We start from the raw sequence: 13,394 nt of genomic DNA, 5'->3' as shown, positions 1-13,394 counted from the left end.
GAGGGACGGCTTAGCAGACCTACGGACCCATCTATCTGTGTGGCAGCAGCAGGTGCTAAGTAAGAGAGGCTCCTGGGCACTGGGGATGGGCAGGGACACCTGTGATTGGATCAATAGCTTCCTGTTTGGGACTTGATCGGGGGGAGGGGTAAGGGATGCAGGTACAGAGACCATCCCTCCCAACATCCTGGCACTTGGAATGGTTACAGCTTAAGCATCTCAAGAACTTAACAGTAATGGAGATCTTGGGGAGACCCACATTTTCTACCCTGCCATGACCCTGGCAAGCTTCCAACACCTCCATGTGAATGACCAAAAAAAAAAAAAAAAAAGCCCTTCTGACTTATCAGCAAAAACCCAACTCTCTGGAGAAAATGAGAAAACACATCTCCTCCGGGCAGATTCAGCCCCTGCGAAGATAAAGGACCTTTGGCATCGGCAGGTTCAGGGCCGGGCAGCTAGCGGGGGCCGGAAAGGAGCCTTCATTCACTCCTCGGCAGGCACCTTCGTAGAAGCACACACAGCAGTCCCGCACCCTCCTGATACGGGCCGCGTCCACGGGCAGCTTAGGGGCATGGGTGGTGAAGGCCAGTACGAGCAGGAAGAAGGAGCAGTGGGGCCCAGGGGGCTCCAGGAGGTTCAGACCGCCCTGATTCATCACGAGGCCAGAGAAGTCCTGGAGGCCTGGAGCATTCCGTGAGAAACACACGTATGTGCCTGCGTAGGTCCTGTGCCAGGGAAGGCATGGCCTGAATGTCAAACGCCGGCTGTCTACGGAAAGGCCCACCCTGACACGTGCAGGGTCTGGGCCCGCATGGGGTATGCTGTGTGGTTCCTCCTCCTTTGCCAGCGTCCCCTGGTCACCCGCTGTCCACACATACCTCCGTCCCCACCAGCGTCACTGTTTTCAATTCCTCCAAAAGACCTGATGTGGAAAGGCTGGGCTTTGGACTGGGCTGTGGATTCACAATTCCGGGGCTCCTCGACAGTCGGGGCCAGAAAGGGCTCACCCCTGACCCTGGGGCTGCCACCCTCTCTTCCCCACCGCAGTTCCGTCCCACGTCTCAAAGGGACCTGCGTGCATATGTGTGGACAGCCCTGTGGAAGATGCTCCCTGTCCTTCAGACTCAAGGGTGTAGTCACTGGGGCCATGGCTGCCCTTCAAGAGGAGGGACCTGGAAAAGAGGCCCTCAAAGGAGGCTCAGTATCATTAATGCAGAGAATTCTGGAAGGTGGGGTCCTGGTTCCATGGAGCATGGCACAGAGAGGAATACATGCGCTTCTGCTGGGCACATCCCCTGGGCTTCTCAGACTTGCTGCCCCATGGAGAAGGGGCGCAGTCAGAGAAGGGCCAGAGAGAGGCCCTTTCAAGGACAAGACCTAGGTTAGGGGTTCCAGGGAAGGGCCCCCCTTTGCCTGGGTTCCAGGGCAGTACTGCCTAGGAGACAAAGGTCCACCCAGCAGCCACAAAACCATGAAGTCTGTGCTCAGACAGGGTGGACACAGGTTGCTCAGAGGAGCGTATGGAAGGAGCATGGGGCCTGGACTCCGGAAAGCCTCCCCTGAGGGGGTGGGGCCCACCTAAGTCGTATCGGAAACGATGGCTTGCACACAGCAAGGTAGAAAGAAGCTAGAATGAGTGTTTCCAGGGCACAGGAGCAGCATTTGCAAAGGCGTGGAGGTGAGATAACATAGTGTCTTCTGGAAATTAGCAGTTATGTGTTACAGTGCCTATACAGGGATACTGGCATGATTCCAGAAGGTTCTGCAGGGAAGGTCTTGCGTGCCATGCCAAAGCATTTGGAATAATAGAAGGGTCACCAACGCTCTACTCCCGTCGCTTCTGACCTCCCCAGCCCGTCCAATGGCCCCTTTTTACTCAAGTCAGTAAACTAGGCATCATCCCGGATTTCTCTCTTGCCCTCCTCCCCCGCCCTTCCCCCAGTCCTGCTGATTTCTCAGAACCACCTCTCCTCTCCACCTTCTGCTATCCTTCAGCCCCGAGACCAGCACCATTCGCCTAGTCTAACGCGCAACTGCCTCGTCCTGGTCTCCCTGCCTCCCTTCTCCACAGGGCCAGGGGATCATCCGAGAAAATCTTTCAGATCATTCCCTTCCCAAAACACCTTTAATGCTTCTCCCATTGCATTCGGAATAAAATTCCAACTGCTCACCTTGGCCTCTAAAACCCTGTAAGAGCTTCTGCTGACCTTGCTTTTCAACCTCACCTCATGCTGTCCTTCCCTTCACCCTCTCCCAAACTGCTTCTCTACCATTCAAATTCTCAGCCCCTTGTGTATTTCCTTCCCAACCTTTATTGTCATTGGCATGTAAATGATTTCACTATCTGTATGTGAGTCTCTCTTTCTGCGGGGTAAAGGAGGATGTCTATTTCCCCTCACAATAATATAAACTCCATGAAGCCAGGGGATTAATGTGTCTCTTAGAAACTAGACATAAAATTGTTAATGAAAGCTCAGGATCTGGCCCATAGTAGGTGCTCAAGAAATATTTACCCAGTGAACAATGTGACAACCATATTAGAAATACACCCTATTTATTACTCTCCCAACTTTTGTTAGTTAAGTAAGCTTCTTAAACTTAAAAAAAAAAAAATCCTTGCTGGGGTGCCTGGATGGCTCACTTGGTTAAATGTTGACTCTGGATTTCAGCTCAGGTCATGGTCTCACTGTAGGGCTCCATGCTGAGTATGGAGCCTACTTAAGATATTCTCTCTCTCCGCTTCTCCCCTGCTTGTGCACTCACTCACTCTCTAAAATAAATAAGTAAATCCCAAGAAAATTTTTAAAAATCCTTGATTATAAAACAAGCTCAAAATTAATAAATAAATCATTATACTTGGAGGCAGTTTAATTCAAATCCGGACTCCAAAAGATTATTTTCTTCAAGTATTCCCATTGGCTGCTACGTAGCACTCCATGGAGAATTAAAAAAAAAAAATTATGAATGCAAATTCATTTATTAAAAAAATTATGGCAGTAACATCATAGGACTATATGCCTTCTTTAATGTGGAAAATATTTAAGGTCATTATGGCTCTCTTACAACATATCTATTTAAACCTCTGGTTCATTTCTGCTGTAAATCTACTTTGTTTCAAATCTCAGAATGTAGAGCCCATGAGGCTCTTCCAATGCTGAGATCAACAGATATACACAGCAATCTTGACCGTGTTTCAGAGTAGTACTAAGAGAATGAAAAATTTAGTAAATAATTTAAACTACATATTCTTTGTCTAGTCTATCCTTCTATCTCCTGGAATCTGCAGTCATAATTCTAACCTATTAAATCCAAGGCAGAAAAAAAAAGCATGTCACTGAGATGGGAGGTAGTTACAAGAACACCCTACTAAGGCACGTCTGTTTCATTTGCTTTTTTAGGATCCAATGATTTAATAAACTTATAAAAAGGAATATGCCAATAAACAATCAGGGTTGTTTTTTTTTTTTTTAAACCAGACACAAAGAAATAAGAAAACATGAAAATAGTAAAGAAAAATTTTAAACTCAAGAGTTGTTTTAAATTGTTTTTAATGTTTATTTATTTTTGAAGGAGAGAGACACAGAGTGTGAGCGGGGGAGGGGCAGAAAGAGAGGGAGACACAGAATCTGAAGCAGGCTCCGGGCTCTGAGCTGTCAGCACAGAGCCCCACACGGGGCTCAAACTCACAAAATGTGAGATCATGACCTGAGCCAAAGTCAGAGGTTTAACCGACTGAGCCACCCAGGTGCCCCAAGAATTAATTGTTTTAAATGAGGATTGCGATTCTTGTTTGCTGGAAATTCCTAGAATATACTCTTTCACACAGCTGGATAACTCCTCTGAGGTTCCCCTTGTCTCCTTTTACACCCATTCACTTATCAACCTGCCATAATAGAGTTGCTTCCTTTAGCAACACCTTTGTTATTACCTTCTTCTGGATTCCTGTACCACGTGGGAAATAAGTCTATTACATATTGCAACAAAGTATTAGCACTGTTTGGTAGTTATTTGTAAGTGCGTGGACCCTACAAAGAGCAGCTTAAGGATTTGCCCATCCTTCTTTGTAACACCAGCTTCTAGCACAGTGCCAGCTACGTTGTAGGTATTCATCAGACATTATTGTAAAATGAATGATTAAGTCACCTCTACTATTCCTTCTCTGAAGACCTATAAATTTGGTGACCACATTTTATAACCCTAATACTTAAAAATATAACTTCAGGGGTGCCTGGGTGGCTTGGTCGGTTAAGCGTCCGACTTCGGCTCAGGTCATGATCTCACGGTCCGTGAGTTCGAGCCCTGCATCGGGCTCTGTGCTGACAGCTCAGAGCCTGGAGCCTGTTTCAGATTCTGTGTCTCCCTCTCTCTCTGCTCCTCCCCTGTTCATGCTCTGTCTCTCTCTGTCTCAAAAATAAATAAACGTTAAAAAAAATTAAAAAAAAAATAAAAATATAACTTCATAAAATAGTTAGAGAGGGAGGGAGCCAAAACATAAGAGACTCCTAAAAACTGAGAACAAACTGAGGGTTTATGGGGGGTGGGAGGGTGGGGTGGGTGGGTGATGGGCATTGAGGAGGGCACCTGTTGGGATGAGCACTGGGTGTCGTATGGAAACCAATTTGACAATAAATTTCATAATAAAAAAAAGAATCCTATCAAAAAATACATAACTTCATGAAGGAATTTTGTCATTTGTCATCTCTAAGTGCATGAAACAGAACTATACTAGTTTCAATGTCAAGATTTCTGAGATGTTTCAATGGGCCGTTGGAGGTAATATGTGGTATCTTGGATAACTTAGAAAATTAGGATCTAAAGTTGCCAGAACTATGAAAGATGGAAACAGTGGTGGCCGTAAGTGTGTGGGGTAGATACCTATTTAACACTGGCCTCCTTCATCAACCACCACCCACTCCCTATGTTTCAGTCTTTCTTCCGGGGAAATGACAGAAGCATAACAACCCACCTACTGGTGACCTTACTAGCCCCGAATTACGGATCATTCTAGTGTAGGAGATACAAAGCAACATCTTCCTGACGACGCTGCCATAACTCTCTAGTCTGGATCAAATGAGAAAAAGGCTGTTGCAGATTCATGAAAAAAAAAAAAAATCTGCAACACTTATTTTCTGAGAACTACACTTTTTTTCCTTTTCCAGTCACACACATAAGCTCCAAACATGACTGTTAATAAATCATTCAAAACTGACTTGGAAAAAAAAGTTTCTAGAGTGGACAAAACTTAATGGAAATGAACATGTCAGCTAATTTACATGGGCAAGTCCAAGAAAGTTCTAGGGTCGTTACATTTCAAGAGTTGTTCAGACGGACATCAAAACACTGTAACTGAGAGAAAACTGGAGACATTCTAAAGGGCCAAAGAGAGTTGGTTAACTACAACATGGGACAGCCACAGATGATAAAATGATGCTGTGGCATATTTAAAACATTAACTGTATATTACATGAGAAATAGCAGAGTTTATGGGGCTGAGTATACAGTATGATGCCATTTGGGGGCAAAAATTACATACGCATTTTCAATCACAGAAAAAGCACAGAATAATCCACATGGGAGTATACACAGGGGCATCTCAGTGAAGTGTACTTTTTTTTTTGCTTGTTGGAATTTTCTGAAGTTTGTAAAAGGAACCTATATTGCTTTATCGTTAGAAAGTAGGTGTGTGCGTGTATTTTAGCCTATGTGGATACTTGCCTTTAGTCTTCTTTCACAGTATTGAAATACATGGCTTAAAAAAGTTTACTTAAAAGTCATCTAAGCTCCTCGTCTAATTATACAGAATTTCATAGACTGTGTCAAAGTTAAAGCACATTTCTTTATTCTAGGCTGTGAAATGTCAAGAAGGAAGAAACTCAGCATTTTCATGAGTGTTTGGGAAACTAGAAGGAAAGCTTATCGACTTCATGTACCATAAAATTTGTAACATCACTCCCGAAGACTGTGCACCGTATGGATTTTAGTCTAGAAGATTTCCAAAAGCCTGAAGCACTCACCGGTATGCAATAATCAAATACATTATGACACGCATATCGCAGTTTTCCATGAGCACACATGCCCTGTTTCCCAAGCACCAACGACCACCAATAATAAACACTTACTGAGTTCTTCCTAAGGATAAGCATTGGTATGAGGAAAGATACATAAGCCAGTGTCCCTTTCTTCCGGGAAATGTGCCATCAAGATAGGGGATTATTTCATTATGATACATACTCTTCAGGCTGCCACTCATTCAAGCTACCAGTTTCCAGGTAAATAGTTTTACATGCCTTATAATCCCTCTAATCCTTACTACTTTTGAGCTAGGGGCTATTCCCATTTAACAGGTGAGCAGACTAAGAGGCACAGAGATTAAGCAGTTTGCGGAAAATCACAGAGCTGGGAAGTGGGAAGGCTAGGTCTGGAATGCAGTTCTACCAGTCTGCAGAAACTGTGCTGTGGAACCATTACTTTAGGACCCCCCACCCCCCACCCCCAAACACAGGCTGAAAACGACAAAGAGCCCCAGGCAGTAGGCAGTACGGTGATTCGGAGGAAACCCACACTACCGAGAGAAGCAGAGGCGGCCCCACGGAATGAGCAGTACTTGACTGGAGTCTCCAAAGACAGAAATGCAGTATCAGGACAGAGCGGACCCCAGAGCAGGCACTGTTCCGTCCCGGGTACAAATAAGGCTTGGACGTCCCTGAGTCCTCTTTTATGAAGGATCGGGACACGCTGCCCAACCCACAAGAATGAATTTGACAGTATTTTATACTTAGAATGAGGTCTGAGCCATTCCACGTGAGGAAGGCATTCTTTCTTCCTTATCATTACTGGCGCTGTCCTCTCCCACCGTTCGGCAAGAATTTTGAAAAGGAGTAAGAAAAAAAAAATCGGTCCCTGAATAAAATCTAAGAGGACAATGAACTACTTAAAAATAAATAAATAAATAAATAACAGCACTCACTGAAGAGGAAAATGTCTCTGGGTTAAGAAACTGGGCCAAACTCACAGAAGTAATTGTGTCACGGGTGTGGAACTCAATTTCAGTTTATAAGTGGAAAAAAGCCATCAAAAATAGACGACAAGGGAATAAAACGAAATCCGACGAATTCATGAAGGAAGCCAATCAGTTAAGCCTTTAGCTTTTGCAGTTTAGTCATGTTTGGGGTCAAAACATTTACAGATTTTTCCCCCCTCACAATAATGCAAAACAAACAAACAAGTCAAGAAATTGTGACTTGGCCTTGTTTTCTTCCCCCCAGACTATAATCATATATAGGTAAAGACACTTCCTGGGAAACACTTAAAAACAGTTTCCCAATAAGAAAGAGAGGAAGGATGACCCTTACTTTGGCTCGTCTTTATCCTCAAGGATCCGATCTCTTTCTTGAGCCATGTGGTTCACTCCAATTTGGCTCCCGCTACTCTGATGGGGCTTCTACACCACCACTCCAAGGCAAGGACTCTTTGGGAGGCCGCCCGTAATATACATGTTACCAAATCGGCACTCAGCCATCAGTCCTCCTCGTCAGATCAGCTGCGATGGGCGTCCCAGACAGCTCCATCACCTTTCACACTTTTCTTCACCCAAGTTTCCAGGACACCATACTGTCTTTGCTTTCCTACCTCCCTGGTTGCTCCTTCTCATTCCTCTTCCTGACCTCTTAACGTTACAGAGTGCTCCAAGGTTCATTTCTTACTCTTCTATTCTTGGCACATGGTCATGTGACTGACCCTTGCGTTGGTGGCACAGTGGTGAGCATAGCTGCCTTCCATGTGACTGACCCTTAGGGATCTCAAGGGTGCTCTTGATTTTAAGTACCTTCCACAGGCAGAGGACTCCCAAGTGTGTATTTCCAACACAGCCCCCTCTCATGAACTGCAGACTCAGATATCTCACTGCTCACCTGATATCTCCACTTGAATGTCTAAAATGGATCATGTGCCTAACATCCAAAATGGAGGTACTGATGACCCCCACGTCCAAACCCAGCCAAAAAAAATAAAATCTGACTGCACTCATAGATTTCCACATCTCAGGCAATGATGGCTGCTCTATTCCCCCAGTTCCTCAGGCCCCAAACCTTGGAATTATCATGTGACCATCTCAAATCTGGTGGCTCTACCTTCAAAATATAGAGTTTAACCACTTCTCCCCACCTCCAATGCGACCACCTTCAACCAAGCCATCACTATCTCTTATTGGACGGTCAGAAAGCCTCCTGACAGGTGCCCCTGCTTCTACGCCTGCCTCTCAGAGCCTACTGTCAACCCAGCAAGTGTGGTCCTTTTATGTGGATCCTGAGAAACTTAACAGAAGACAATGGGGGAGGGGAAGGAAAAAAAATAGTTAGGGAGGGGGCCAAACCATAAGAGACTCTTAAACTCTGAGAATAAACTGAGGATTGATGGGGGGCGGGAGGGAGGGGAGGGTGGGTGATGGACATTGAGGAGGGCACCTGTTGGGATGAGCCCTGTTTCCAATATGGAAACAAATTTGACAATAAATTTCATACTTAAAAAAAAAAAAAAAACAACTTAGGACAGATCATGTCAATTGTATGCACCAAGTTCCACAACGGCTCTCCATCTCTCATAATCAAAGCCAATGTTTTTCCACGGTGCACGAGACCCTACATCACGTACATTTGCAACAATCCCTCCTCCTGTGCACCTCTCTAAGCCCCTCCGACTATCCTGCCCTTCAGTAACTCTTCTCCAGCTGCCCTGACCTCCGTACTGCTCCTCACTCTATATATTATGTACTTACTATGTTTGCGGTCACCTTTCCCTCTATCCTGTTAGAATGTAGACAGAACATGTGCTCTACAGGGGCCTGAGTCTCTGTTTCGTCCACTGGTGTATTCTAAGAGGCTAGCCAGTGTGAAGCACGTGACAGATGCTCAAGTCAGAAGCGCTCAAAAAGTGAATTTCTAGTCTCTTAGCAAACTATAAAGAGTTCAGCCACACGGCCGGCTTCCTTAAAAATAGTCTGTACCATTCGTTCATCCATTTATCCATCCAATAATCATCCATTCAATGTAAGTTTCAGCAACAATAATGTGCTCTGCACAGGTAGTAAGGACAAAAATAAAAGGCTGAGGCTTTGTTTATGCACATGGCAGAGAGACAAGAAACCACACAAATACGAGGCAACCTGTTAATGACTTTACAGAAGGAAACACCAGGTAGAAAAGGATCAGAGAAGAAAGCCATCTCACTGACCAGGGCTGGAGAGGCGGGGGCCATCAGGGAAGGCTTTCCGGAACATGTACCTCTTGGACTAAGTTTTGAAGGGGTTAATGAAAGAAGGTTGGTACAGACTGTGGAAGAAGAAGGGAGTAAGAGCCACTTTCAGCAGAGGACACAGCTTGCCACAACACAGGCAGCAGATGGGAACGCGAAGCCCCGGGGGGCCTCAGGCAAGCTCAGTGTAGCTAGAGTCCTGGAATTCAGGGGATACATGGAGGTGGGGAGGTCTTCTTACACTCCCGCTGCATAATTTGATTTAATCCTGTAGTTGGAGGGTAGCATTTCATGCTGCATTTCAGAAATACCTTGTAGCAAGCAGTGTGGTAAAATGGGGCCTTGAAGAAGACTATATAGATAGGTATAGAATTTTAATTCAGAGTTAGAAACCCAGTAGAAATTGGCATGGTAAAGCGCAGCAAGAAGTGTAATTTTTTTTTTTAACGTTTATTTATTTTTAAGAGAGAGACAGAGCGTGAGCGGGGGAAGGGCCGAGAGAGGGGGAAACACAGAATCCGAAGCAGGCTCCGGGTTCCGAGCTGTCAGCACAGAGCCCGATGTGGGGCTCGAACCCACGAACCGTGAGATCATGACCTGAGCCAAAGTTGGACGCGTAACCGACCGAGCCACCCAGGAGCCCCAAGAACTGTAATTCTTGACTCAAAGAAACTTGACAAGGATCATTCTTATTATTAGCATTTACTGTTGTGTTTTTTTTTTTTCCCCAGAAGACTCAAAAGAAGAGAACATTCAAGAAAGACGCTCGAAAAAATTCATAAACCAGATCCTGATTCAACTCCAAATCCCCAAAGGAGTGGAGCAAAGACTCAACAAAGGTCCATGAAGAAAACCACCGTGAAGGTCGCTCTCCAGTCAACAAGGAGCTCTCAAGAGTCCAAGAGAACTTGAGAGCTCACGTGCCAACTTGGCTCACATGCCAACAGAAATACCCGACCCACCCACCACCTTTCACTCGCACTCCCTCCCAAACATCCCGTTTTCCCGTTCGGAAGATACCAACGCTCAACGGCCACCTGGCATTCTAGAATTCCCGTAATCCTCCCGGCACTCCAACAGCAAAACTGTTCCTTCTCCCTAAAGCGAGGGGGAGGGACCGCCCGAATCACAGGAACGGTTACCTCAACCAACCACTCTACTTTCAGAAGGCATAAAAGATCTTTCTCAATTGTCTTCTTTCACAACATGCCTTTGTGAGCCAAGCCCTAGATGTTAGTTTGGCTTGGAAGACCATTGTAGGCAACTGGAAACAACCCAGAATATCCCTGGCACTGATACAGAGCCGAACTTTCGTAGGTCCATAAACGCAATGAGGTTCTCTGTTTTCTGGTTTCAGTCCTAGGTTTTTTGTTAAGGAGGGATTTTCCATCTCCCTAAGTACTTCTTGCAGACGTCCATAAAAGAGAACTTGATTTCAGGCACAGAGAGGTTACTTCTCTTGTAGGGTAGCACTTGGAAATAGGAGGGGGAAACGAGAGGCAATCTAAAATGGGAAGAAAGCTAAATATGGCTCCGGGCACACAGATCAAGGGTCATCAAGTAGGTCAGGTGTGTGTGCTTCCGAACACGTGAATGTGCGCATGTGTGTGTACGTTAGGCTGGACATACACAAAACTTGAGTATTTGATGTTATCTGTCTATATTCTCCGTTACAAAATTATCTTCACAATCAAGCTATAGGACTAAAAGTCACTTCTGAAGTGTTTTCAGAGATTTGTTGAATTTCTGGAACACCCAAGTGGCTTGGTGGGTGGAGCATTCAACTCCAGCTCGGGCCATGAACCCACTGCTCCTGAGTTCGAGCCCCACATCGGGCTCTGTGCTGGCAGCTCAGAGCCTGGAGCCTGCTTCGGATTCTGTCTCTCCCTCTCTTTCTGCCCCTCCCCCAATCATGCTTTGTCTCTCTCTCAAAAATGAATAAACGTTAAAAAAATTCAAAATGTCTAACGTAGGGACATGTCACCATGAAACGTGAAGTCTAAGCACAAATTCGAAAATGTATTGAAAGGCAAGTTTTCCTTTTGGGGTCCTTTCATTCAGCACTGATTTTCTATGAGGTGAAGCTAAAAAAAATAATAAAGTTTCTCAGAGATTGCTCAATTGTTCTGAATTTAAATGTCTGCCCTCTGGGGAGAATTCTTGTAGAGAAAGAAGGCAAGCTTGTTATTAGGCAATAAAAGGTTTTGGATCCTCCTTTGAATCCTGCTTACTTTTCCTCTAAAAAAAGATACATTTTCCCCCATTCAGTAGGTTGCCTCGTCATTTTGTTGACAGCTTCCTTTGCTGTGCAAAAAGCTTTTTATTTTGGTATGGTCCTGACAGTTTATTTTTGCTTTTGTTTCTCTTGCCTGAGGAGACACATAAAAATGTTCCTATGGCCGATGTCAAAGAGATCACTGCCTATGGCGCCTTCTGGCAGTTTTGTGGTTTGCAAATGATGTATCTGGTGAGGGTTAATATCCAAAATAAATAAAGAACTCATACAATGCGACACCAAAATAACATACAATCGGATTTAAAAATGGGCAAAGGACCTGAATAGATATCTTCCCCCAGCTGACATAGAGATGGCCAACAGACACGTGAAAAGATGCTCAACATCACTAATTATCAGGGAAGAGTAAACCAACACCATGAGGAGGTATCACCTCAACAGAATGGCTCCACTCAAAAAGACAAGAAATAATGTCGGTGAGGATGTGGAGAAAAAGGAACCCGTGAGCGCTGTTGCTGGGAATGCAAACTGGTGCAGTCACTGTGGAAAACAGTATGGAAGTTCCTCAAAAATCTTAAATGAGAATTATAATCCAGGGTTTCCCCTACTGTGTAGCTACCCCAAGAAAACAAAAACACTAACTCAAAAGAATATACGTACCCCCGTGTTTATTGCCGCATTATTTACAAAAGTCAAGAGGTGGAAACAACTCAAGTATCCGTCGACAGAAGAACGGGTGAGGGCGACGTGGTGTGCACAATGGAATATTACTCCGCCATAAAAATGAAGGTGATCTTGCATTTGCAACAACATGGATGGACCTAGAGGGTATAAGACTAAGTGAAATAAGCCAGAGACAAATAACATATGATTTCGCTCCTATGTGTTATTTAAGAAAGAAAACACACAAAGAAACCAACACAAAAACCAGACTCTTAAATACAAAGAACAAACTGGTGGCTCCCAGGAAGGCGGTGGGTGGGGGATGGGTGAAACAGGTAAAAGGGATTAAGATCACGCTAATCTCGAAGAGCACTAATATATAGAATGGTTGAATCATTATATTGTATCCCTGAAACGACTATAGCACTGTGTGTTAATTATATTTCAATTTACAAAAGGGAAAAATACACATTTCTAACCTACAGGGCTAATTTGGGGGGCGGGGCATCAAAGTGGTCTTGTTTTTGTTGACCTAGGAATGATAATCTAAGGACAACCAAGGATACTGTATAAATCAAATATAACAAAGCATATATATATATATATATATATATATATATATATATATATATATATATATATGAGAGAGTGTATATACAAATATGTGTGTGTGTGTTTAAGGAAACAGTCTAAAATTTATTTTGGTTTGGGGTTTCCTATTTCAAATAGCAAATCAGTTAAGAAATATGTAAATCCTAATTTTTCTATACTAATTTACTTTTCACTATTACTAAAGAAAACAATTCTGCGCGTCCTCTACTATGATAACAACGTCTAAAGCCATCATTTTACATCAACATATCATTTGATTCAACATACAAGGGACAGCACTAGCCAGCTGGAAACGTGCTTTATCTCAAGTAAGGAAAAATTCTGTACATAAGAAAAAAAACAAAAAAAACCCTAAATTCAAAAGGAAAAAAAAAGGAATATAGGCTTGAGAAAATGTACTTGTTTTTCTCATCTCATGTATGAAACATACATACAAAGCACTGGAAATAGTGTCTAGGGGCTCAATTTAGCATTCAATAAATGAGTGCTAATTCTTATTAATTATCATTACAGGCAATGGCTCATGTTATCAGGCCATCTTCCATTTTCCCACCGGGGAAGGCAAGCAGTACCAAAGGGATCACAATCTTGCGAAAATCTTCGCTGTAAAGGATGCTACTAGCCCTATTTC

General features: G+C 43.9%; 1 protein-coding gene across 5 annotated transcripts in view; it reads right to left on the bottom strand.

Annotated features, from left to right (window-relative positions):
- Positions 1 to 13,394, bottom strand: part of PIP5K1B (phosphatidylinositol-4-phosphate 5-kinase type 1 beta) — a 311,111-nt gene that overhangs the window by 210,871 nt on the left and 86,846 nt on the right. For 2 of the 5 annotated variants that reach the window (XM_042913807.1, XM_042913808.1), the window contains exon 1: positions 12,149 to 12,309. The exons of the other annotated variants lie outside the window; for them this stretch is intronic. In XM_042913807.1, the coding sequence (XP_042769741.1) occupies positions 12,149 to 12,301 (153 nt within the window). In that variant the 5' untranslated portion in view covers positions 12,302 to 12,309. Of the gene's footprint in view, positions 1 to 12,148; positions 12,310 to 13,394 lie in introns of those variants that run through there. 5 annotated transcript variants of the gene reach the window in all.

The sequence above is a fragment of the Panthera leo genome, chromosome D4, assembly GCF_018350215.1.
Source record: "Panthera leo isolate Ple1 chromosome D4, P.leo_Ple1_pat1.1, whole genome shotgun sequence".
Lineage (NCBI taxonomy): Eukaryota > Metazoa > Chordata > Mammalia > Carnivora > Felidae > Panthera > Panthera leo.
Note: the sequence above shows the minus strand (reverse complement) of the source record. Positions and strands in the feature narration are given on the sequence as shown.